Genomic DNA, 24,324 nt, shown 5'->3' with positions numbered 1-24,324 from the left:
GGAAACCATCCCATCTGGCAACACTGTGGCTAACTGAGGTATGATAGTGATTTTATTTTAAGCACATATAAAAAACATATTATACATCTAGCCTAAAATGGAAACTTTATAAATCATGCATATTAAATTGTTTTAATTCATGATATTACATTCCATGTTATTATACCCTCTAAACCTCCACATGTATTCCACCAATCCCTTGGCTACAATCTTTTTAATCTGCTTTTGGTAATATTTATTTACCTTTTTTATACAGATTAATCAACTGAGACCAAGGTTTTACAACCTAAGCCCTGCATTACAACAATGAAAACACAATGAATATGGAAATAAAACATACGTTTGTCTTATCTATCACCTGGTGCCTGGAAATACTGCTTGTGTTAGGCACAGCCCGGGGAGAAGTACGGAGACAGCCTGGGGCTGAGATGATTCACTGAGAGGGAGAAAGGGCACAAGTAAGAGTTTGTGGTTATCCAGGTAGCGCTCGTAAAAGCAGGGTTGCCTAGCTATCTGGTATGGAGAGGAGCTGAATTTGACGGGTCAGATAGGCCCTGAGACAAGGTTCCAAAGCTGTATTTTGCGGTCATACACTGATGTCATACTATCTTAAGTAGATTATATTGGTTTTCTGAATAGTTTTTTTATAGTCTGTTATGCTTTATTAAGTTTCTGGCAGAACTCACCAATGAACTTAGAATAGCAGACACAATTTTTTACATTACACCTCATAAGGAAAAGGACAAAATGGGCACATTTCCTAGGGTCAGGAATCGAGGATTGGCCCAAAACCATTCCTGAATTACCCTAACCTTCTGATGGGTAGAACACTATCCCACACAACTGAATTTAGGTACTCAATGAGGTGTGCTGCCCCAGCATTGTAAGACTAGTCATTTTGAGTAGGTTTCCGCTTGCAATGCAGCTTTTGTTGCTCAGCATGCACAGTTTCAATTTAAATGAGTGAATTTGTCCAATGCTAATAATGCTAATTCCGGGCTGGGTGAAAAACAGAGGTGAAAAATGGCTTGTTATGGAAAATGACTCCAAGGGTCTACAAGAACAACTCAAGGTAAGCAAAATTCCCCCTAATACATGACTCTAGGTCCAACTATCTCTATGTCCTAGTTGGACTCTAGGTTTTGGGTCCTAGTTTGACCTAGAGTTAAACCCTGTAGAACTCCTTTGTGGGCAACAAAAATTTGAGATTTTATTTAATCTGCTACAAAAGCCAGTGTTCTGTCACTGAGGTAATTTTGAAACCAGAGGCAAGTGTTCATGGCCAGGCCCAGATTGGGTGATCTACTGTATCTAACGCCTTCGACAGGTCAAAAGCAGCACAGCCTATATTGGTGTGCTACCCTGGCTACCCAGCCTATTTTTTTTATGTTTTTCATTTATTCCTCTCTCATTTGGGGTAGGTATAGAGTTTCTTTTTTTTAAAACATCACCTGCTGCAATAAAGTGGCAATTGCATTTGCGTCCAACACCACCTTTTGTGGCAGTGTGGTGGCAGCATTGACCTTCAAATGTTTGTTTTCAGATGAAGAACATGCATTAAATGTAGACAGCATAATTAGTAGTGTACTTTTGCTTTTCTGAAATGTTTTGTACATAGTTTTCTTAAAAGCCTGCCTGTCAAATAAATGTTTCATGAATCGCATCATATATTTCAGAATTTAACCAGGGATTGGATCAGTTCTTAAATCTTAAGAATGTTTAAATTCTTATAAAAGTTTCCCAAAATAAAACCAATGTCCCTCAACAATAATATATTTTGAGTATCAGTGTTTTAAAATAAAATATCAAACAGATGAAATTTCAGTGTTCCCTTTCTAATTCAGTACAGTAAGAGAATTGGCCAGGGGTTTGAAAGCTTTGGCAAGACACTGTATACATGTAAAAAAGTGTTTATCCCTCTCCACATTTTGTTGTGTTATAGATTTAACTTATAATGGTTTTGCCATCAATACCCCATACTGAAATTTGTGCTAATATAGTGAAAATAAAACCTTAAATACCTTATGTACATAAATATTCACACACTTATTTGGTGCTTTTAGAAACACCTTTGGCAGTGATTAAAGGTCTTCTTCAGTATTCCTGTACCAGTTTTGCACACCTGGATTTTGGCATTTTTTCCCATTCTCCCTTGTAGATCCTCTCAAGTTCTATCAGATTAGATGGGAAACATCAGCAAACTGCAATTCTGAGGTTTTTCCACAAATGTTCAATGGGATCCAAGTCCAGGCATTGGCTGGGCCACTCAAGTATCACAAATATCTCCTGAATCCATTCCAGCATTGTCTTGGCAGTGTGCCTCAGGTCGATGTCATACTAAAAGATGAATGTTTGCTCCAGTCTGAGGTCCTGTGTGCACTGGATCAGGTTTTTTAAGGACCTCTGTAGTTTGCTCCATTCAGCTTTCCCTCAAACAGTGCTAGTCCATGCCCCTGAGAAGCATTCCCATAGCATGATGCTCCCACCACCATGCTTCACTGTAGAGATGGTGTAAACCAGGTAATGAGTGGAACCAGTTTTACCAGACATAGTGCTTGGTATTCAAGCCTGTGAGTTTGATTTTGGTCTCATCTGTTATGAGGTATTTCTGTTATTTTATTTTTAATAAGTTCAAATAAAATTGTGTTTTTGCCTTGTCAGCATGGGGTCTTATATGTAGATTTGATTGCAAAACATATCTAATGCTTTATAAATGACATCTATAACATGACAAATTGTAGAGAAAGTGAAAAGGTAGTGTAGAGTTGTGCTCCTAAGTTTGCATACCCTGGCAGAAACTGTGACATTTTGGCATTGATTTTGAAAATATGTCTTTAATTTAAGGAGAGTGATCATATGAAGCCATTTATTATCACATAGTTGTTTGGCTCCTTTTTAAATCATAATGATAACAGAAATCACCAAAATGTCCCTGATCAAAAGTTTACATACACTTGAATGTTTGGCCTTGTTACAGACACACAAGGTGACACACAAAGGTTAAAATGGCAATTAAAGGTGAATTTACCATGCCTGTGGCATTTTAAATTGCATTTAGTGTCTTGGTATAAATAGTCAATGAGTTTGTTAGCTCTCACATGGATGCACTGAGCAGGCTAGATACTGAGCCATAGGGAGCAGAAAATTACTGTCAAAAGACCTTTGTAACAAGGCAATGTAACTTCATAAAGATGGAAAAGGACATAAAAAAGATATCCAAAGCCTTGCAAATACTAGTCAGTAATGTTCAATCACTTATTAAGAAGTGGAACATTCAGGGATCTCTTGATACCAAGCCAAGGTCAAGTAGACTTGATTTCATCCAAAACTGCCAGAAGAAATGTTCGGGATACAAAGAAAAACCCACAGGTAACCTCAGGAGAAATATAGGCTGCTCTGGAAAAAGACGGTGTAGTTGTTTCAAGAAGCACAATACGACGATACTTAAACAAAAATAAGCTGACCAGTCGAGTTGCCAGAAAGAAGCCTTTACTTTACAAAAGCCTGGTTACAATATGCCCGACAACACCTTGAGGGTGTGCATGGGACGCTCTTGGACTTTCCAGCATGACAATGACCCTAAGCAAAAGGCCAAGTTGACCACCCAGTGGTTACAGCAGAAAAAGGTGAAGGTTCTAGAGTGGCCATCACAGTCTCCTGACCTTAATATCATCAAAACACTTTTGCCTGCTCACTCATGTTTTCTTTACGAATGATACATATACAAACCCAATTCCAAAAAAGTTGGGACACTGTGCAATTGTGAATAAAAACAGAATGCAATGATGTGGAAGTTTCAAATTTCAGTATTTTATTCAGAATACAACATAGATGACATATCAAATGTTTAAACTGAGAAAATGTATCACTTCAAGGGAAAAAAAAATTTCTTGGCATCAACACATCTCAAAAAAGTTGGGACAAGGCCATGTTTACCACTGTGTGGCATCCCCTCTTCTTTTTATAACAGACTGCAAACATCTGGGGACTGAGGAGACAAGTTGCTCAAGTTTATGAATAGGAATGTTGTCCCATTCTTGTCTAATACAGGCTTCTAGTTGCTCAACTGTCTTAGGTCTTCTTTGTCGCACCTTCCTCTTTATGATGCGCCAAATGTTTTCTATGGGTGAAAGATCTGGACTGCAGGCTGGCCATTTCAGTACCCGGATCCTTCTTCTATGCAGCCATGACATTGTAATTGATGCAGTATGTGGTCTGGCATTGTCATGATGGAAAATGCAAGGTCTTCCCTGAAAGAGACGACATCTGGATAGAACTTGGATATAACTGTCAGCATTGATGGTGCCTTTCCAGATATGTAGGCTGCCCATGCCACACGCACTCATGCAACCCCATACCATCAGAGATGATAACAACTTGGGTTGTCCTTGTCCTCTTTAGTCCGGATGACATGGCGTCCCAGTTTTCCAAAATGAACTTCAAATTTTGATTCGTCTGACCACAGAACACTTTTCCACTTTGCCACAGTCCATTTTAAATGATCCTTGGCCCAGAGAAAAATGCCTGCGCTTCTGGATCCTGTTTAGATACGGCTTCTTTTTCGACCTATAGAGTTTCAGTGGCACGGTGGCACGGTGGCACGGTGGATTGTGTTCACCGACAATGTTTTCTGGAAGTATTCCTGAGCCCATGTTGTGATTTCCAGTACAGTATCATTCCTGTATGTGATGCAGTGCCGTCTGAGGGCCCGAAGATCACGGGCATCCAGTATGGTTTTTCGGCCTTGACCCTTACGCACAGAGATTTTTATACCCAATCATGTTGCCAATTGACATAATAAGTTGCAAATTGGTCCTCCAGCAGTTCCTTATCTGTACATTTACAGATAAGGAACTGCTGGCCTCTTATTGCTACCTGTCCCAACTTTTTTTGAATGTGTAGATCTCATGAAATCCAAAATTAGCCAATATTTGGCATGACATTACAAAATGTCTCACTTTCAACATTCGATATGTTATCTATATTCTATTGTGAATTAAATATAAGTTTATGAGATTTGTAAATTATTCCATTCCTTTTTTACTCACAATTTGTACAGTGTCACAACTTTTTTGGAATCGGGGTGTATTACCAATTCTCGAAGGGTATGCAAACTTTTCAGTCCAACTGTATATGATCTCACACTATGTAGGTCTTTACATGATAAAAGTCAACATGTTGATGCACGTTAATGTATTCCATTGTATTCCACACAATTCTAATCTGTTTTCTCCCATTAACAAACATATGGGCCCTCTCTGCTATGGCTGTTGTGTAATTAATAGGCATAGTGGGGCAATTAAAACCAGGAAGCTTTATGGGTCTGCTGATTAAGATATTTAAAGCCGTAATTTCAATAAATTCCCAGAAATGCTGAAACTCTCAGTTTGTCTGTGTGTTTTTGTGTGTGTGTGTGGGTGTGAGAGAGAATGTATTTCTTTTAAAGACCCAGAGAGAAAGATTTGTATATATAAGTGTGGGCTGTATATTGCTTTCATCTAGACATGTGTGTGTGTATGTTTAAGTAAAGTTAAATAGAGTGCCTAACCCTAAACCACAACAATTTAGCAATTTTTATCCTTGCCTTTTCTGTTAACCGTAAGCAATTAATTCCAGACTTAAGTAGTTACTCTACACAGAAGGCCAGTCCTTATTCGTATTTCAGTGGAAACGATTATCGTGTGCAGCCAGGGGTCTTTCAGTTTATTCCACAGGGGATGGATTCAGGCAGATTCCCATTGCAATCCATATTCAGCCTCCTTAATTGGTACAATTAGTCATCAGGGATACTGTATGAATGTAAAAGTCTGCCTGTCCCCAGATAAAGTCCACACCAGTTATTACTGGGCAGAGGTTACAGCTTGTGTCCCCCACGGTGGGGTTTAATTCACAGTAGATTTAAAGCCATTTATATGATTGAGAGGCCTAATGACATTAATGCTGACATTGGAATACCTAATATACTTAGGGTGCAGCCTGGCCATTTAGTCATAGCCAAGACAGAAACCAGCAAAAGTGGATGTGGGTGCACTCTGCGTGCACACAGACACTCACAGAGACACACACACACATCCATAGGCCTTTATGAATCACTATGGTGACCGCTGGCGTGTAGACATGAATGGGGCATTTGCATTACAGAGTTCCAGAGTGTAAAGTATAAATCAATGTATTCAGTAAAGCTTGTACCGTGTATTACTCGGGTCAGGCAAAAGGGTGGGTGCAAGAAGGGAGGGATGGAAAAGGGCCGTCTTTCTGCTTCTTTTTATTCAGCTCCAATGTTTCCCTCTCCACCCTCTCTGCCAGCCTGCCTGCCTGGCTGTCTGCATGCCTGCCTGCCTGACTGTCTGTCTGTCTGTCTGTCTGTCTGTCTGGGAATACATAAGCACAGCAGCAGAACACAGACACAGCCATACTATTCAAAACTGCAGGGTCAGGATCTATGAGCATCTACCAGGGGAACATTTCCACATAATGAACACAGTACATCTTCTGTGGAAAGGCCCTCCCGAGGACTGGAGTGCAGGAACGGAGAGAGGCAGAGAAAACCAGGAGTTAAGGGGAGTGTGAGGTGGGCAAAATAAAGCAAGAGGAGACACAGAGAGATCAAGAAATTGTGGAGAGAGACAGAGTGACAGAGATAGACAGAGACAGATAGAGAGGGGAGATGAGAGACCGAGAAAGGGAGAAGGAATGCACTTGCTGCATAGCCAATCGTCTTCAGGTCCCTCTCCAGCACTTGTCAACATGTCTGGCTATGTTAAGCAACTCTTTCAAATCTGTCTGCTATTCATTGTCATCTCTAGCTCTTTTCTCACTTCTTCCCCTCTTTATTTGTCCTTCATAACTTCATCTTCCCTGCCCCTACTTTATAGTTCCATTGTCTTAAACAGTTGTCTGTTGTGATGCACAACACCCTCTCAACACAGTCTATTAAGTCTAACCTCGAGGCCCACAGTGTATTGAGTAAGTCTTATACAGTGTATTGAGTAGGCATGACATAGTGTATTGAGTAAGCCTTATACAGTGTATTGAGTAAGCCTTATACAGTTTATTGAGTAAGCCTGATACAGTGTATTGAATAAGTATTATACAGTGTATTGAGTAAGCATGACATAGGGTATTGAGTAAGCCTGATACAGTGTATTGAGTAAGCCTTATACAGTGTATTGAGTAAGCCTGACATAGTGTATTGAGTAAGCTTTATACAGTGTATTGAGTAAGCCTTATACAGTGTATTGAGTAAGCCTTATGCAGTGTATTGAGTAAGCTTTATACAGTGTATTGAGTAAGCCTTATACAGTGTATTGAGTAAGCCTGACATAGTGTATTGAGTAAGCCTTATACAATGTATTGAGTAAGCCTTATACAGTGTATTGAGTAAGCCTTATACAGTGTATTGAGTAAGCCTGATACAGTGTATTGAGTAAGCCTGACATAGTGTATTGAGTACGCCTGGGACAGTGTATTGAGTAAGCCTGACATAGTGTATTGAGTAAGCCTTATACAGTGTATTGAGTAAGCCTGATACAGTGTATTGATTATGCTTGATACAGTGTATTGAGTATGCCTTATACAGTGTATTGAGTAAGCCTGATACAGTGTATTGATTATGCTTGATACAGTGTATTGAGTATGCCTGATACAGTGTATTGTGTACGCCTGATACAGTGTATTGATTACGCCTGATACAGTGTATTGAGTACGCCTGATACAGTGTATTGAGTACGCCTGATACAGTGTATTGGGTACACCTCATACAGTGTATTGATTACGCCTGATACAGTGTATTGTGTACGCCTGATACAGTGTATTGAGTATGCCTTATACAGTGTATTGAGTAAGCCTTATACAGTGTATTGAGTAAGCCTGACATAGTGTATTGAGTAAGCCTTATACAGTGTATTGAGTAAGCCTGATACAGTGTATTGATTACGCCTGATACAGTGTATTGAGTACGCCTGATACAGTGTATTGATTATGCCTGATACAGTGTATTGAGTACGCCTGATACAGTGTATTGTGTACGCCTGATACAGTGTATTTATTACACCTGATACAGTGTATTGAGTACGCCTGATACAGTGTATTGAGTACGCCTGATACAGTGTATTGAGTACGCCTGATACAGTGTATTGAGTACGCCTGATACAGTGTATTGAGTACGCCTGATACAGTGTATTGAGTATAGTCTTTACAGGGTTTTGAATAAGCCTTATACCACGTATTGAGTAAGGTCTTTACAGTGTTTTGAGTAAGCCTTATACTGTGAATTGAGTAAGGTTTTTACAGGGTTTTGAGTAAGCCCCCCTAGAGGTTCCCAATCCTTTTCAGTTCCCAACCTAGACAATGTTTTGAGTGAGCCGTACTTCACATTTCCTGTCAATTAATTGATAATTCTATGTTTTACCAGCAGAACAATAAATTCTATTGTTTTCTATTGTTTATAAGACTCAAAACCAACTTAAACATAATCAAGACTATTTACATGAACCTTACAAAAGGGTTTATTCATTCAAACAAAGGGTACATGCTAAAAAAAACTAAAACGCAAAAATAAAATTATTTAAGCAATACATCTATATATCTTCAAAATGTATCAACGTAAACCTGGTTGTAAATAATATCTATCCAGCTTGCTACATGATCTCTCTGGCAGATGTAATAAGGCAACCATTTCCCTCAATCAGTGGGAAGACTTATTTTAAACAGCCATCCTATTGACTCGTCAGCGAAGTTTAGCCCTGCTTGACCGACAGTGCAGAACAACCAAGCAGCCAGCAAAGCATCTCAGTACACCCAGTCAATATCCCCATTCCCAACTATTGGATGGGCTTTGGGGATCCATGGCACTGCGAGAATCCCCTTTCCCTGCCATTAGATCCACTCTATTAGAGCCCTCATGCATCTGTCTGTATTCTGGTCTCTCGGCTTTACAGAAATCACCAAGCTACAACTGGAGAACAGGCTGTATGGGTTATTTAGCTACAACCCTGGGGTTAGAGGAATGGGTTATATCAGAGTTCAAACTGGGCCCCGCAGAGAAATTGGCTAAAATATATATGCATATTTTTTTTTTCACAAAATGAAATGTTTATACAGTAGGCCTATATATTGAGTTTGCATTTAGTAATATGGACACTGTTTATGTTTCTCATCTTCACCCTACACTCAAAGTTTAAGTGTTTCTAAACTGTAAATAATTCACAATTTTATTTACAACCCGGTTTTGCACGTTGGTTGGTTTCCTGCTGTTTCTGTGGATGGACATTGAGCTAGGGTGTGCTTGCGGTGGTAAAACCCATATACTGTTATTAGGAGGAAGACAACATTTATAGTTTGTTTGCTCTTTAAAAAATGCTTTCCAGTACAAAAAATACAAAACATGATACAATAACCCAACATCTCAAATGAGGGAAAAAAAGGTGAGGTGAGATTAATTTGAGTTCGACAACATTAAATATGCGATAACTTGGCTTCAAATCAGATGTTTGTCCAAACCTAGAGTTAAATGACAATCCAGTTTTTGTTTGCTTTCTTATTTTAAAACATGATACAATAACTCAACATCTGAAGTGAGTGTGAGACATACAGTATACATAGGTTTTATTATTAATAAGACATTTTTAGCAACATATTACGAGTTTAAATCTATTCACAATGCATGCAGTTATGTAATGCCATATACTACAATAACGACATAACAAGAATGTAGTACTATGATATGATATAGTATACTTCTTACTGTTACATAATAAGTTATAATGATACCAACGCATAATGTAATTGGGAAGGCCTGTGAAATGCATTTTACGCTAAGTGGTAATGTGCATTTTGTTTAATTTGTTTGGACACTGTTTTAGGGGTGTTTATTCAATGACTGGCCAAGAACAATATCTAAAATGAAGCCCATTAAATATTGCAATAGTGTCCTTGAATGTGCTTAAATCCATTTACCATTGTTTGTAGGAACCCTGTAGCCTATTGTTTACCTAATATTATAGTTGTTAACAGGCATTACAGAATTAAAATATTATTATTTGGGGGCCATGGGCTCACCATATTTGGGGGTTCTCACCATGAAACAGTGAGTAAACCCCTGAATCTTCTCCGTGGGTTATATAGTTCCCGCAGGAAGATGGAGTTGGACAGAAGTCTGGGATGTGTTCTAGGTGTTTCTCCACATACACACTATAATATGCTTAATTTCTAATGTGCATTTGTAAGCTGAATGCGGTATAAAAGGATCTCCTGCAGTGTAGTTACTGTCATCAGTTTTGAGGCAGAGAGGGACTCATGTATGGACATGTTACTCTGGGGTAGAATGAAGGCGGACAGGACTCCTAGGCGTTGTGGAGGTGGAGGGCTCTGACAGGGCCAAAGTCTTCACTCCCATCTTCTTTAGAGAGAGCTCGTCTGTCACCGAGATGGAGCGTGAGAATGCAGGACGAATGCTTGCTGCTGCTGAGAGAGTGAGACATTTTAGTACAGACAGTTCAAACATTACAAACAAAAACCTTACATTAATTTCCCCCCCAGAGGAGATACATTGCATAAAAATGTTAGCGTACAGTCCGCTAGTATACTGCAGTAGCCTGTTCTGGCCTGTTGGTCGGGGCAGCAGGTAGAGACCGGCCGGAGAGTGAGCAGACCCAATTTAGCCTGATGTCTCACTCTTTCTCTCTCTCTCTCTCTCTCTCTCTCTCTCTCTCACACACACACACACACACACACACACACAGACACAGACACACAGATTGCTACAGGCCATTGTGTCTATTGCTCTTCATATCATCATCAGCAGCAATTTGCCAAGCTTTCCCTTCCTCACCAGTAGGGGACAGAGTGACCCCACACACACAATCACACACACAGACCAAATACGGTTGATAATTGCAGTGCTGCTACAGCCTGTTATTGATGGTCGTAGTGGTGGAGATCAGGGACGTTCAGCAGGTGTACCAGCGGTTAACAGGCTGACGTAGAGAAGCTCCACTCCACTCTACACTTTAGTTTGTTTCTGTCCATTTCTCTCCCTGGTGGGCATAACCCTTCAATGCTCCGCTTTTAGTTAATGCAATACCTTTTGGCTGTCTTACTGTGCTTCTCCATCTCCCTACCAATCCCCCTGTCTTATTGTCTCACCTTCTCTATATCTCTACCAATCCCCCTGTCTTATTGTCTCACCTTCTCTATATCTCTACCAATCCCCCTCTGTCTTACTGTCTCACCTTCTCTATATCTCTACCAATCCCCCTCTGTCTTACTGTCTCAACTTCTCTATATCTCTACCAATCCCCCTCTGTCTTACTGTCTCACCTTCTCTATATCTCTACCAATCCCCCTCTGTCTTACTGTCTCACCTTCTCTATATCTCTACCAATCCCCCTCTGTCTTACTGTCTCACCTTCTCTATATCTCTACCAATCCCCCTCTGTCTTACTGTCTCACCTTCTCTATATCTCTACCAATCCCCCTCTGTCTTATTGTATCTCTCCCTCTCTATATCTCTACCAATCCCCCTTTGTCTTACTGTCTCACCTTCTCTGTATCTCTACCAATCCCACTCTGTCTTACAGTATCTCTCCTTCTCTATATGTCTATCAATCCCCCTCTGTCTTACTGCCTCACCTTCTCTATATCTCTACCAATCCCCCTCTGTCTTACTGTCTCACCTTCTCTATATCTCTACCAATCCCCCTCTGTCTTACTGTCTCACCTTCTCTATATATCTACCAATCCCCCTGTCTTATTGTATCTCTCCTTCTCTATATCTCTACCAATCCCCCTCTGTCTTACTGTCTCACCTTCTCTGTATCTCTACCAATCCCACTCTGTCTTACAGTATCTCTCCTTCTCTATATGTCTATCAATCCCCCTCTGTCTTACTGCCTCACCTTCTCTATATCTCTACCAATCCCCCTCTGTCTTACTGTCTCACCTTCTCTATCTCTCTGCCAATCCCCCTCTGCCTTACAGTATCTCTCATTCTCTATGTCTCTATCAATCCCCATATGTTTTACTGTGTCTCCTCTATCTTCACCAATCCCCCTCCTCCTCCCTCTATCTCTCTACTAATCCCCCTCTGTCTTACTGTGTCTCTCCTCTACCACTCTATCAATCCCCTTCTGCTTTAATATACCTCTCCTTCCACTGGCGTACCAGTCCCCCACAGCCCTTGCAATTTGGGCAGGTCCAAGATGTCTGGGGGTCAATGCACAGTCAGCTCAACCAGCGAAAAAATAAGGTTTTTATCTAACCCAGTGTGTCATTAATGCAACTGTGAAGGTGTGAATGAGACAGGCTCAAGGTGAGCTGATGGCACTTTGTTTCCAAGGTGTCTGCTTGGTTTCAGCTGTACAGGTTGGCATGAAACCGGCAGTACGCCAGTGTCTCATACACTATCACATATTCCCTATCCCCTTGTATCTTTATCCAGCTTATCAACGCTCTTTGGGCCGTTTCGCGGACACAGATTAAGCCCAGTTCTGGAGTAAAAAAATAAAGCTCAGTGGAGAATCTCTATTGAGATGGATTTATTAGTAACTTAATGTGTGTCAGAAAAACTGATCCTTTGAGTTCAATATATTTTATTGTAAAAACTTTCGCCCTCTCTCACACTGCATACATTCACCTTCTACCCCAACTTTCCTCCCCACTCTTCTACCCCACTTCCCCTCCTTTATCCATCCTTTTCTTATTTCGCATAACCTCTAATCTGTTCATTCTTGCTCTACAATGATCATCTACAATGATATAGGGCTGGTTTTACAGACACACGTGATGTTTTACTGACACTGATGTTTGTACATGAAACAGTCCAAAAGAGTACAGACGAGTTACCCATGTTGTTGTTCTGAGTTGATTTGAGTTTGAGGTTGGTCTGTTCCTGTGTCTGTCGCTCAAACTTTCTAACATCCTCCAAATTCATCCCTGTGGGGATAATAATACATTGTAAACCAGATGCTTCCAAACCTAAATTCAGATTGACTGAAAGTTTTGGGATATGTAATAATAAACAAGTTTATAAAGCTGTGGTATATAAAGCTGTGGTACATGTAAGCATAAACCAGTTTATAAAAGCAGTAAGGTATCACTGGGGTTTGTGATATGTTGACAATATACCACGGCTTAACACTATGTCTAGGCACTCCTAAACTGGTGTTATAGACATGTCCTGTGTTGTGTTATATGGTGTTATAACCATGTCATGTGTGTTATATGTCATTATAAACATGTCCTGTGTGTTATATGGCCTTATAACACTGTCTTGTGTGTTATATAGCGTTATAACCATGTCCTGCGTTTTAGATGGAATTTTAATACTGTCCTGTGTTGTGTTATATGGTGTTATAACCACGTCCTGTGTGTTATATGGCATTATAAACATGTCCTGTGTGTTATATGGTGTGATAACCATGTCCTGAGTGTGATATGGCCTTATAACACAGTCCTGTGTGTTAAATAGCACTAAAACCATGCCCTAAGTGTTACATGTTGTTATAACTATGACCTGTGTGTTATATGGCATTATAACCATGTCCTGTACTGACCATGCCATTCGTCTGTCCAAGCTACGGCCTGCCTGTGTCCCACCAGTAGAATGTCCTGGATATTCTGTCAGGTCACACACATCATAGAAGAGACATTTCACACATCAAAGAAACACAATCAAAGGCTTTGAGCAGGTGCTGCTGAAGATCAAAGTATTATGTTGAGTAAAAAGGAAATACAATTCCCCACACGCAATCCACGCTCCCAAATGTGTTTCTTGAAGCGACATTTTGACCTGTATTCTGCGTTCACGTGATGTCTTGTAGCAGCCACATACTCAGTGCTCAAGAGGATTTTAGGACCCATTCTGACCACTGACAGGCAAAATGTTTGCATTTGTTTTTCAGTGGATCATAGGACCCATTCTGACCACTGACAGGCAAAATGTTTGCAATTGTTTTTCAGTGGATCATAGGACCCATTCTGACCACTGACAGGCAAAATGTTTGCATTTGTTTTTCAGTGGATCTTAGGACCCATTCTGACCACTGACAGGCAAAATGTTTGCATTTGTTTTTCAGTGGATTTTAGGACCCATTCTGATCACTGACAGGCAAAATGTTTGCACTTGTTTTTCAATGGATTGACATCCGACAGCATGTAGGAATGACAAGATTCCAGAGATCATGGCCATGTTACATGTATTTTTCCCATGTGATGAAACTGAAGAGGGAAATTAGTGTGGTTTTCCTATACCACTGGCCTAGTTGTGACTGGACTTGTTTAATGTTACATCTTGTCATAGAGATCTGGCATTTTCAAAATGACACTGATTGGCCAGATAGTGACGCTATAAGACAAGGCAAACTTTTCAAGGTTATGCTCTTCATTCCAATTGACTTAAAGTCATGATATTCGGTTTATAGGTTCCTGTCAGCAATATGAACCTAAAAAAGAACTCTGCCAAGTCTGCCATGACGGTATTTAATTGATTGAGCATTTTATGAGAAATACTTAAAGTGCTACTTCTCAGAAATACATCCATTGTGGCACTCGATACATTTATCGTTGCCATGTTGTTGGAATAGGAGGGACGCATTCACAATTCTGACATAGGAAAAGGTCTCTCATCTGATGTATGACGATAAGTGAAGTTTCCTCTTACCTTGGCACATTGACCAGTCATCCATCACATTTCAGCATAAGAGAAAAGCCTGATGGGGAAAGTATTCATTCTCACCCTGTGCAGGAAGTCCTCAGTCCTGCCCTGGAGGCCGTAGACCTCAAAGCTGCACTGTACCCTCTTATAGGAGCACATGATGGGGGTGGTGCACTCCCTCCACCCTTCCACCAGGGGGCCTCGGCCGGTCTTCGCAGACACCCAGTGACTCAGGTCCTACAAGGCCACAAAGTTCATCACCGGCTGACTGAGTGAAATCACTGGCTGGGGGATGTGTTTGTTACATAATTAGAAGAATGAGGGAGTTCCAACATGATAGGCCGGAATCTTTGGTCAAAGAGGAAGAGATTGTACTGGGATCGACGCTCTGTTCTTAGGGGTTTATCGGGCAGTATGTCTCAATCTGTGTCGACATAAGAAAGTGCATGCGTGTGTGTTTACGTCTGTCTGTGTGTGTGTCTTTTCGGCAATGCTGATTGACCTTTGTTTCTTACGTTCTTGGAATTGCTAAAGACTCTAACCTTCGGAAGGAGGAAACAGGTGGGTAGATTAGGAGGAATGACTGTGTGTGTGTGTGTGTGTGTGTTGGTGTGTTAGAGAACAGGTTTTACTTTATAAATAAGGCAAAAATGGCCCCATACTCTGATTAAAGTCACAATTTGTAAAATCTTTGAATAAAAACAACATTATAACATCCAAATTGTAAAGTAATATATCCACAGTAAGAGTGGAATGAAAGAATTTCATAATATTTGCTCACCCAAAAATGACGTTTTGTGTTAACAAACATGCATTCTATAATCCAGACTTTCTGTTAGTTTTGTGAAAAGGAAAAGCTGCACTCTCCCTCTCTCCCACTGGGGTCACCCGTGGTCATCTCAAGCACATTGACAAACAATGACAGAATGGGGCAAGACAAATCCCTCTGTTATTTCCTGCTCACTACATTTCTACACCTCCATCAGTTACTATTTATCTGGCAAATCAAGCGCTTAGTAGTGTACGTAATTGTTGTGCCATTAACGTAGCAGAAAAATATATCTTTAAAATGGAGATATTATTTTGTGCTAGTTGGCCAGAAGTGAAAATCAAACTCTAGTGCCTGTGAAGCGGGAAGGGGGGGGCGAATTGGTTAGCATTCAAACCGTTGGTTCTGCCATTTACACAGCCTCCACCTGGAGAAAACTCTCTACACATTGCTCCTTTAAATCAGGAACATGCCATTAATGTTGACATTTTCCTGGTCTCCGGTTTGAAAAATGGATTTTGACGTAAGTAGTTGTTTTAGGTTATAAGTTTAAATGTTGGGGTTAATGTAAGGAAAAGGGGTGAACTGAATCACATGTTATGTCCCTATTCACAGTACATAGCTAAATCAAATGTGCGTGTGTGTGTGCGTGTTCGTGTGTGTGTGTGTGCACGCTTGTACCTCTGTCTCCTTGTAGTGTTTGTCAGGGATAGGATCAACAAGGATATCCAGGTGCTTAACACTCTCTGGAGGGGTGGGTGTGTCCCCAAATACCTGCAACAGAGCAAAGGGGGGAGTCACACACAGAAGAGCGACACACACACACACACACACACACACACACACTGGAGCCAGGGATAAGTAGATAATTGTAGAGGGGAAAAGTGAGCTTACACACCCTTCATAATACCCACCCTTCATAATACCCACCTACAGGCCTTAAGCAGGTAACCAGCGGGGGAGGGGGAGGGAGGGAGCGAGAGGGAGAGCAAACGTGGCTGGAGAAGCAGGGGTTAATGTAAAAAGAGAGAAGTCACTGGTCTTCCCACTGGCCATCCAGTGAAACACTGAGACAATGTCTCTATTGAAGAGATTCATTTCTCTGCGAGTGTTTAACAAAGAGAAGAGCAGTGACACAAACCCACAGCCAGATAATCAGCTGTTTCAGCCCCCATTATGTCCTATTGCTTTGCGTGTCTAAGAGCCGGTTTTCTCATAACCAAGAGAATAACCCCCCATCTGGACACACAACGCTGCCACGTCAAAATCGCCAGTGTTTCAGCTCCGTCACTCCTGCTGCAAGACTTCTGATCTGGTAAAAATGGCCTGGGTCTTGCTGTGGGCTTGTTGTTCGAGTGTGGGAGCATGGATACATTTATGGGTGTTTTGTGTGTCAGTTTGTCTGTGTGTCTGCGTCTATGTGTGTGTATGTGTGTGTGTGTGTGCGGTGAAGATTGAAACAAGCTCAGCCACATTTGTGGATACTCCACAAAACGTTAGATGAGGCGTGTTCCATCTTGTTCCCAGGTTTCCATCCTGTGATTACAGGGACACACTCCGGGGACCAACAAGCTTGGTTTTTGTGCGTCAGAATTCCATGACAAGGCCTTAAAAAAGTGGATAAAACAACACACATAGTAGCAGGCTAATACATCTTCCGATATTGCCCTCGATGCTGTGCTTTTTCTTTCCTGGTAATGGCCATGTTCCTCTGATGAACATTCTCCTCACTGCAGAGAAGATTGCATTTTTTCACCATTCCCCCATCTCCCCACGACAACCCCCCCCCATCTCCCTCCCTCCCACCCCCACCCACCCAGCCATCCCACCCCTCCCCCTCCCCCATCCACTTCAGTCATACTCACGTTATTATTGTCACCATTGTTATTCTCAAATCTGGTCTCAATGCAGACACTGAACTTGGGAAGCATGGAGACCTGGGATACATGAAGGGTGGATGCGGATCGAGAGAAGGACGGGGGGAAATAAGACAGAAAGAGAGGGACATTAGGATGGAAGGAGTAGAGAAATGAGGTTATGTACACAGATATTTGAAGAGGGAGCAGGATGAGCTCTACTGCATTCATGCGACTGGTGTGTGAATACTTACTGAGTACTCTGCAGCACCACCGCGGACGTTCCATACGGATAGAGGAACATCATTAGTTACACACACACACACACACACACACACACACACACACACACACACAGAGTGATAAATATTTAAAAGCATGTGGAATGACAGATGTTTAAAGTAAATGGGGTCTGTATAATGAATCAACAAGGTAACTGAGACTCTCTCTCTCTCTGCAACATCCACACACATCTGCGGCAAGCAGCCCTTTAAAACACGCCACTGTAACTCGCAGCCACATTTAAGGGACTAAATCAAAGTGCAAACAATGAAACATATTTACGTGTCCGTGTTTACCTGAGAACAAGTAAACACGAATCAAGTGCACACTTTGCACAAGGTGGGAAAGGCGTGCACGTGGCGGACGGGTTGTCAGACCTGTTAGAGTGTAAGGGTAGAAGTTCCAGGCCTTCTCTGTCACGTAGAAGATCCTCGGGACAAATGTTCTCACCCACGATGGCAGTTTACTGTCAGAGAGAGCGAGAGGCAGAGAGAGGGGTGGGATCTGTGTTTTTACTAGGGTTTGTGTGCACTATGTTCTGGGGCTAGGCCCTGGGCAGGGTATTGTAGCTGTGTGTGTGTCTGTTGGCGGCCTGTGTTGGAGCAGTGCTAAGTGGTGTGGGGTCCTAGAGCTTTGCGTTACCTGCTGAGGTAGATCCTTTTCTCTGTGACTTGTCCCGGGCCGTGTTTGGGATGTACGTCCTGTTCGTTCCGCACCACCTCCACGCCCTCCCCTCCTTCACTCTCCTCACTACTGTGTTTAGTGATCATGTACAGCTGCCCTATCTTATACTAGGAGCGAGGGGACAGATGGGGGGATGAGAAGGACAGGGACAAAGATAAAAAGGAGGAGAGAGAGAGAGAGAGTGTCAATTCACCTGTCTCTAACACCACTTCCCCACATACCTCCTTTCAATGAACGTAGATCTTACACATTAAATATGTACCTACTTTGCAGTCAGTTAAGTAATCAAGAAACCAGATGCTTTTATGGGCTGTGAGATATGCCTTTGAGAACAGATCTGGGTTTCCCTTATTCAGATCTTAACCTGTACCAACGTAGAGAAACACAAGCGGTGGGTCAGCAGCTAGCTTCAAAGTCGAGAGGTTGGGAAAACTAGAACCCGTCACTGATGAGGCAGACCTGGTCCTGTTTCATGATTACCATCACAAAGACAGCCATACGGCTCCCGTAATCAACAGTGTATTGATGACTGACTTCAACAAGGAAGAACTACAGTAGTATCTATAAATAAACAGAAAATGTGGATAAATAAATTCCTATTTGTCTTGGGATGCTCAGTCATTTCGATGAATATGTCACCCGCCCTTAAACAGCTCACAGATGTTTCTGTTTCAGTTTTCGTTCACGTGTTTGTGCGGATGAAAGTGGGTGTGTGAGTCTGTGTGGGTGTGCGTGGGTGTGAATGGGTGTGTGTGTGTGTGGGGGGGGGGGTGCTCGTACATGCAGAAATGGCATTTTTCTGGTTTTAAAGGTAGAGCTATAAGCAGATGAGGCTAAAGCTGCACGGGAATCTTAACGTGTTTTGGCATCAGAGCGCGAGTCCCCAAGTTACACAAAGAAAGTAGATCTCACCTTAGGAATCGGCCGCATGTGACTCTACGGACGCCGCAGATCAGATGTCGGTAGTTACATATACTGCACTGATTACACTAGCAGCTAAAGCTAATAGAAGGGAGGGCGGGAACGGAGAAACTCCAGAGCGCTGGCTACGTCAACCCTCATCCGCCACTCATACTGCCAGGTCATACTTAACCTTCCTAAAATTCAAGTCTAAAGCCATTGTTTTATTAGTAAGCCTCAACCAGTCCAACTTGTTTCGGTGAAAGAAACAGGTGAGGAGAGATAGAGAAGGAGACAGGTGGTGGTAGATAATGACAGGAACAGAGAGATAACATAGACAAAATAAAATGTTGCTGTGCTTTTCCAAACAGGCAACACACAGCCTAGCAGTTAGTGTTGGTCCACTAACTGAAAGGTCACTGATTTGAATCCCCAAGCCGACACAGTGAATTTTTTTTTGCTGTACCCTTGAGCAAGGCTGGAGGCCTGTACGGAGTGTTGATATGCTGTCCACTTGGTCACTTTCACCATTTCACTCTTATTCTTACAGCAGAGTTCTACAATGTACACAGATACATATCATGCACACAGATACACACATATGCACACACACAGTCTACTTACCTCTTCCACAGTTAGTGGCATGCATATTCGGTACTCCTTCACCAACATGGTTCAATCGTGTATGTGTGTTCTTTTCCTAACTTCCCACTCTTACTTGCTTACTGTAGTAAGCGTTTTGTAGCGGTCTTACGGTGCACCTACTTTTCACTGCCGTAACCTTAGTAACCTCCTGTCCTGCTCCCTATTTCTTGCTTTCTTTTTCCGATCTCAGTGTTCCATTGAGTCAAGTCCAGTCCACTCTGTCAATGTGTATTTACTTGTTTTCAACACTTCTCACTCTATTTTTATCTCCTCTTTTTGTTTCTCTCCCAGTGAATCTCCTCACTCCCTCGGTCAACATTCAGCTGTCTTTCTTCTCTCGATCCCTCTTCTTTACAGTCTCATTCTCTCTGTTTACCTTAGTTTTTCTTTGTTCCACTTTCTTCTGCTCTGTGATCAACAGGTAACTTAAGCACACATTTAAACTAAAATGTACTCCTGAATATAGTTTATTCCTTTTTGTTTATCTTTCTGTTGATTTCTGGATTGCTCATATATAACCTTGCTCTTTAACTCTTCTCTTTTCCCTCCACTGCCCTCTACTACTTTCAGTCCCTTGAAAATTCCTTTGAGCCGTCCTTATCTTCCTTCTCTCTCACTCCCTCCCTCCCGCTGTCCCTCCCCCTTCCACCTCTTCTCTCCGCCCATCTACTTACCTGTTTTAGCTCTCTCTTTTAGTCTCTCTCTCTTTCCCTCACACACACACACACACACACACACATATGAATGTAGCAGATATGAACATGTAGAGTGGAAGTTAGTTAGTTGGATTAAACATTAGCAGAGCAATGATTTCTTCCATTAAGTGCAGCACCAGCATGCACATAGTATTACAATTCACATTGTATTACAATGACCTTGAACTGAGTTGAAATGAATCCATGTTTAGTAAATAAGTATAGGGATTTGAGGTAAACTTTATAGAGGTCAGTTATACTGGGGTCAGGCTTTACTGCTCTGGTTTTATAGAGGTCAGTTATACTGGGGTCAGGTTTTACTGCTCTGGTTTTATAGGGGTCAGTTTTCCTGGGGTCAGGTTTTACTGCTCTGGGTTTATAGAGGTCAGTTATACTGGGGTCAGGTTTTACTGCTCTGGTTTTATAGAGGTCAGTAATACGGGGGTCAGGTTTTACTGGTCTGGGTTTATAGGGGTCAGGTTTTACTGGTCTGGGTTAATAGAGGACAGTTATCCTGGGGTCAGGTTTTACTGGTCTGGGTTTATAGAGGTCAGTTATCCTGGGGTCAGGTTTTACTATAAAATGCCTTAATCCCTCTCTGTATACTGTTGACCACTTAGTCAAACACATTGAGTCAGAGCCCCTATCCATTAGTCCACTATAGATCAGGAAGGGTTGTTTAAGCATTAAGCTCCACCTTGTCCCCTCACTGGTGTTATGGACATCCTACATAATCCGGCTCACACTGAGCTGATGCAACACAAAACCATCTTCTGACAACTGTACAACACATGGACTCATCCAGAAGGTAAGACAAGGATGGCTCCATCCACCATATTTGAAGGTTCTGCCCTGGGTTTACTGCACTTTCTGTACCCTGTTAACCTTGGCAGGGGGTATTGTCAGTCTTGCCTGTACCCATCCACTCTTCACATATAAGTCCATCGCAGTGGGCAAGTTAACATGAAGATGATCAAGATAGAAGACCACTAACTGAATGATAAAAAACAGCTGATTGGTTGATTGATTGGGTTACTGACAAAATTATTAGTTAGTCAGCAGTAAGGAACCACGATAAAGATTGGAGATTGTGTCGGATGAGAGATGAGTTAATGAGATTATTGAACAATTGATTGATCTATTCAAAATCAGAATCCCTATTTTTGTTTCCCAGTTTCTCCAAACCTTCCGTTCCTCATTTCATCTCCTTTTTCTTCATCAATCACTGATAGATGGAAAGACAGGAGAGGGATTCACCAGATTGCTGACACCTACCCAATCCCCTCAGATCAGTAAAGAAGTTGAAATGGGTAGTGTGTATGTGTGTGTGGAATACATGCAGATAGAAGAATGAGCCATATGGGAGTCATTAAATAAACACTCAGCGTCACAGTTAATAACTATAGAGTGGGCAGAATACCAGCAGCATAATACCACCAATTAAATGTCTGTCCAGTAAAAAGCAAATTATAAAAATTGACATTCTGTAAACTCAAATGTACTTGTTTTTGTGGACAAAGATTCATTTGAAGAAGAGACATTTCTCTATCAAAAATACATTTTGTGTTACTGTAATATGTTGTGTTAATAAGATAGAGGTCTTATTAACACAACAATGTACAAATCATTATCCCTATATTTAATATAAAATAGTACAAAGACAACATATCAAATGTTGAAACCGAGACATTTATTGTTTCTTGAAAAATGTATGCTTCTTCCCCCAGGCCATAAGACTTCTCAACCAGCAACATTGATCCATGATAATTTTGATCACATGATCACTTCAAATGCTCTGATGACTTGATATGCACATTCAATGTACATTAGCATATTTTAATGTACCATAGGCACTATTACACTTATATTTATAATATTAAATATTTATTTCATATTGTACATATACCCCTTTACTACACACTTTGGAATTGCTACTAGTTTACATTGTTATGTATATGTAATTTTTTCCTTTATATTTTACTAAATGCTACTACATAGATGTCACATGCCATGTCATAAGAATTTCACTACTCAGAACGACACTGTGTTATTTTGTGCATTTGACAATAAAAATACTTTGATATGCCCACTTTGAATTTGATGCCAGTGACACATTTAAAAAAAGTTGGGACAGAGGCAACTAAAGACTGGAAATGTTGTGTAGTGGTAAAAAACTAAACCTGGTGGAATAACACACAACTAATAAGGCCAATTGGCAAAAGGTCAGTAACATGACTGGGTATTAAAAGATCATTCCTGAGAGGATCGGTTTGTCAGAGAGGATTGGTTTGTCAGAAGTGAAGATGGGTAGGGGTTCACCAATCTGTGAAAGACTGCATGGGCAAATAGTGCAACTATTGAAGAATAATGTTTCTCAACATAAAATTGCTAAAATGTTGGGGATCTCATCGTCTACAGTACATTATATCATTAAAAGATTCAGAGAATACAGAGAGATCTCTGCATGCAAGGTGCAAAGGCGAAAACCAATATTGGATGGCAGGCATCTTCGGGCCCTCAGACGGCACTGCATTAAAAATGACAATTATGTAGTGGAAATCACTGCGTGGGCTCGAACACTTCCGAAAATCATTGTCTAGGAACACTACATTGCTGCATCCACAAATGCAAGTTAAAACTCCACTATGCAAACAGTAAACCATATACAAACAAAATCCACAAACACCAGCACCATCTCTGGGCCTGAGCGCATTTAAGATGGACTGAGGTGAAGTGGAAAACTGTCCTGTGGTCTGATGAATCAAGATTTGAAATTATTTTTGGGAATCACGGATGCCGCGTCCTCCAGACTAAAGAGGAGAGGGACAATCTAGCTTCTTATCAGCGGACAGTTCAAAAGCCAGCATCCGTGATGGTATGGGGGTGCATTAGTGCACATGGCATGGGTGACTTGCACATCTGTGAAGGCACCATTAATGCTGAACAATATCTACATGTTTTGGAGCAACATATGCTGCCATCCAGACAATGTCTTTTTCAGGGAAGGCCTTGCTTACTTTAGCAAGACAATGCCAAACCCTATTCTACATGTATTACAACAGTATGGCTCCATAGTAAAAGAGTCTGGGTGCTTAACTGGCCTGCCTGCAGTCTAGACATGTCACCCCAAAGTAGACCCCGAACTGTCGTGCAGCTAAAATCCTACAGTACAGGCTGAAAGTTTGGACACACCTTCTCATTCAATGCATTTTCTTTATTTTCAAGACTATTTACATTGTAGATTCTCACTGAAGGCATCAAAACTATGAATGAACACATGGAATTATGTACTCAACAAAAAAGTGGGAAATAGCTGAAAACATTATATTCTTATATTTTAGATTCCTCAAAGTAGCCACCCTTTGCTTTTTTGATAGCGCTGCAAACCCTTGGTGTTCTCTCAATTAGCTTCATGAGGTAGTCACCTGAAATGGTTTTCACTTCACAGGTGTGCCTTGTCAGGGTTAATTAGTGGAATTTTTTACCTTATTAATGGGGTTGGGACCATCAGTTGTGTTGTGCAGAAGTCGTGCAGCCCTATTGGAATCCCAACTGTTAGAATTCATATTATGGCAAGAACCAGCTAAGTAAAGAGAAACGAGTGGCCATCATTACTTTAACAAATGAAGGTCAGTCAGTCCAGAAAATTGGTCTGATGAATCCAAATATGAGACCTTTGGTTCCAATCGCTGTGTCTTTGTGCGATACAGAAAAGGTGAATGGATGGATTCTACATGCCTGGTTCCCACCGTGAAGCATGGAGGAGAAGGTGTGATGGTGTGGGGGTGCTTTGCTGGTGACACTGTTGGGGATTTATTCCAAATTGAAGGTATACTGAAC

At 41.3% G+C, this 24,324-nt stretch overlaps 1 protein-coding gene across 5 annotated transcripts; it reads right to left on the bottom strand.

Annotated features, from left to right (window-relative positions):
• Positions 1-9,837: 9,837 nt before the first annotated feature.
• Positions 9,838-20,389, bottom strand: pitpnc1b (phosphatidylinositol transfer protein cytoplasmic 1b). Of its 5 annotated transcripts, none has more exons than XM_029116052.2 (11): positions 19,769-20,389; positions 18,507-18,608; positions 18,203-18,351; positions 17,857-18,026; positions 17,533-17,540; positions 17,288-17,359; positions 16,104-16,196; positions 14,735-14,890; positions 13,554-13,617; positions 12,844-12,933; positions 9,838-10,464 (listed from the first exon to the last, which is right to left on the bottom strand). In XM_029116052.2, the coding sequence occupies exons 3-11, from the start codon at positions 18,328-18,330 to the stop codon at positions 10,310-10,312; spliced, it is 936 nt and encodes a 311-aa protein (XP_028971885.1). In that variant the 5' UTR covers positions 18,331-18,351; positions 18,507-18,608; positions 19,769-20,389; the 3' UTR covers positions 9,838-10,309. The 5 variants fall into 5 exon arrangements, with proteins under 5 accessions (XP_028971885.1, XP_028971884.1, XP_028971882.1 ...); XM_029116051.2 differs by having other exon boundaries at positions 18,511-18,608; XM_029116049.2 differs by lacking the exon at positions 18,507-18,608.
• Positions 20,390-24,324: the final 3,935 nt, after the last annotated feature.

This window comes from Esox lucius, chromosome 20, assembly GCF_011004845.1.
Source record: "Esox lucius isolate fEsoLuc1 chromosome 20, fEsoLuc1.pri, whole genome shotgun sequence".
NCBI lineage: Eukaryota > Metazoa > Chordata > Actinopteri > Esociformes > Esocidae > Esox > Esox lucius.
This window is presented reverse-complemented; position numbering and strand designations above follow the sequence as displayed.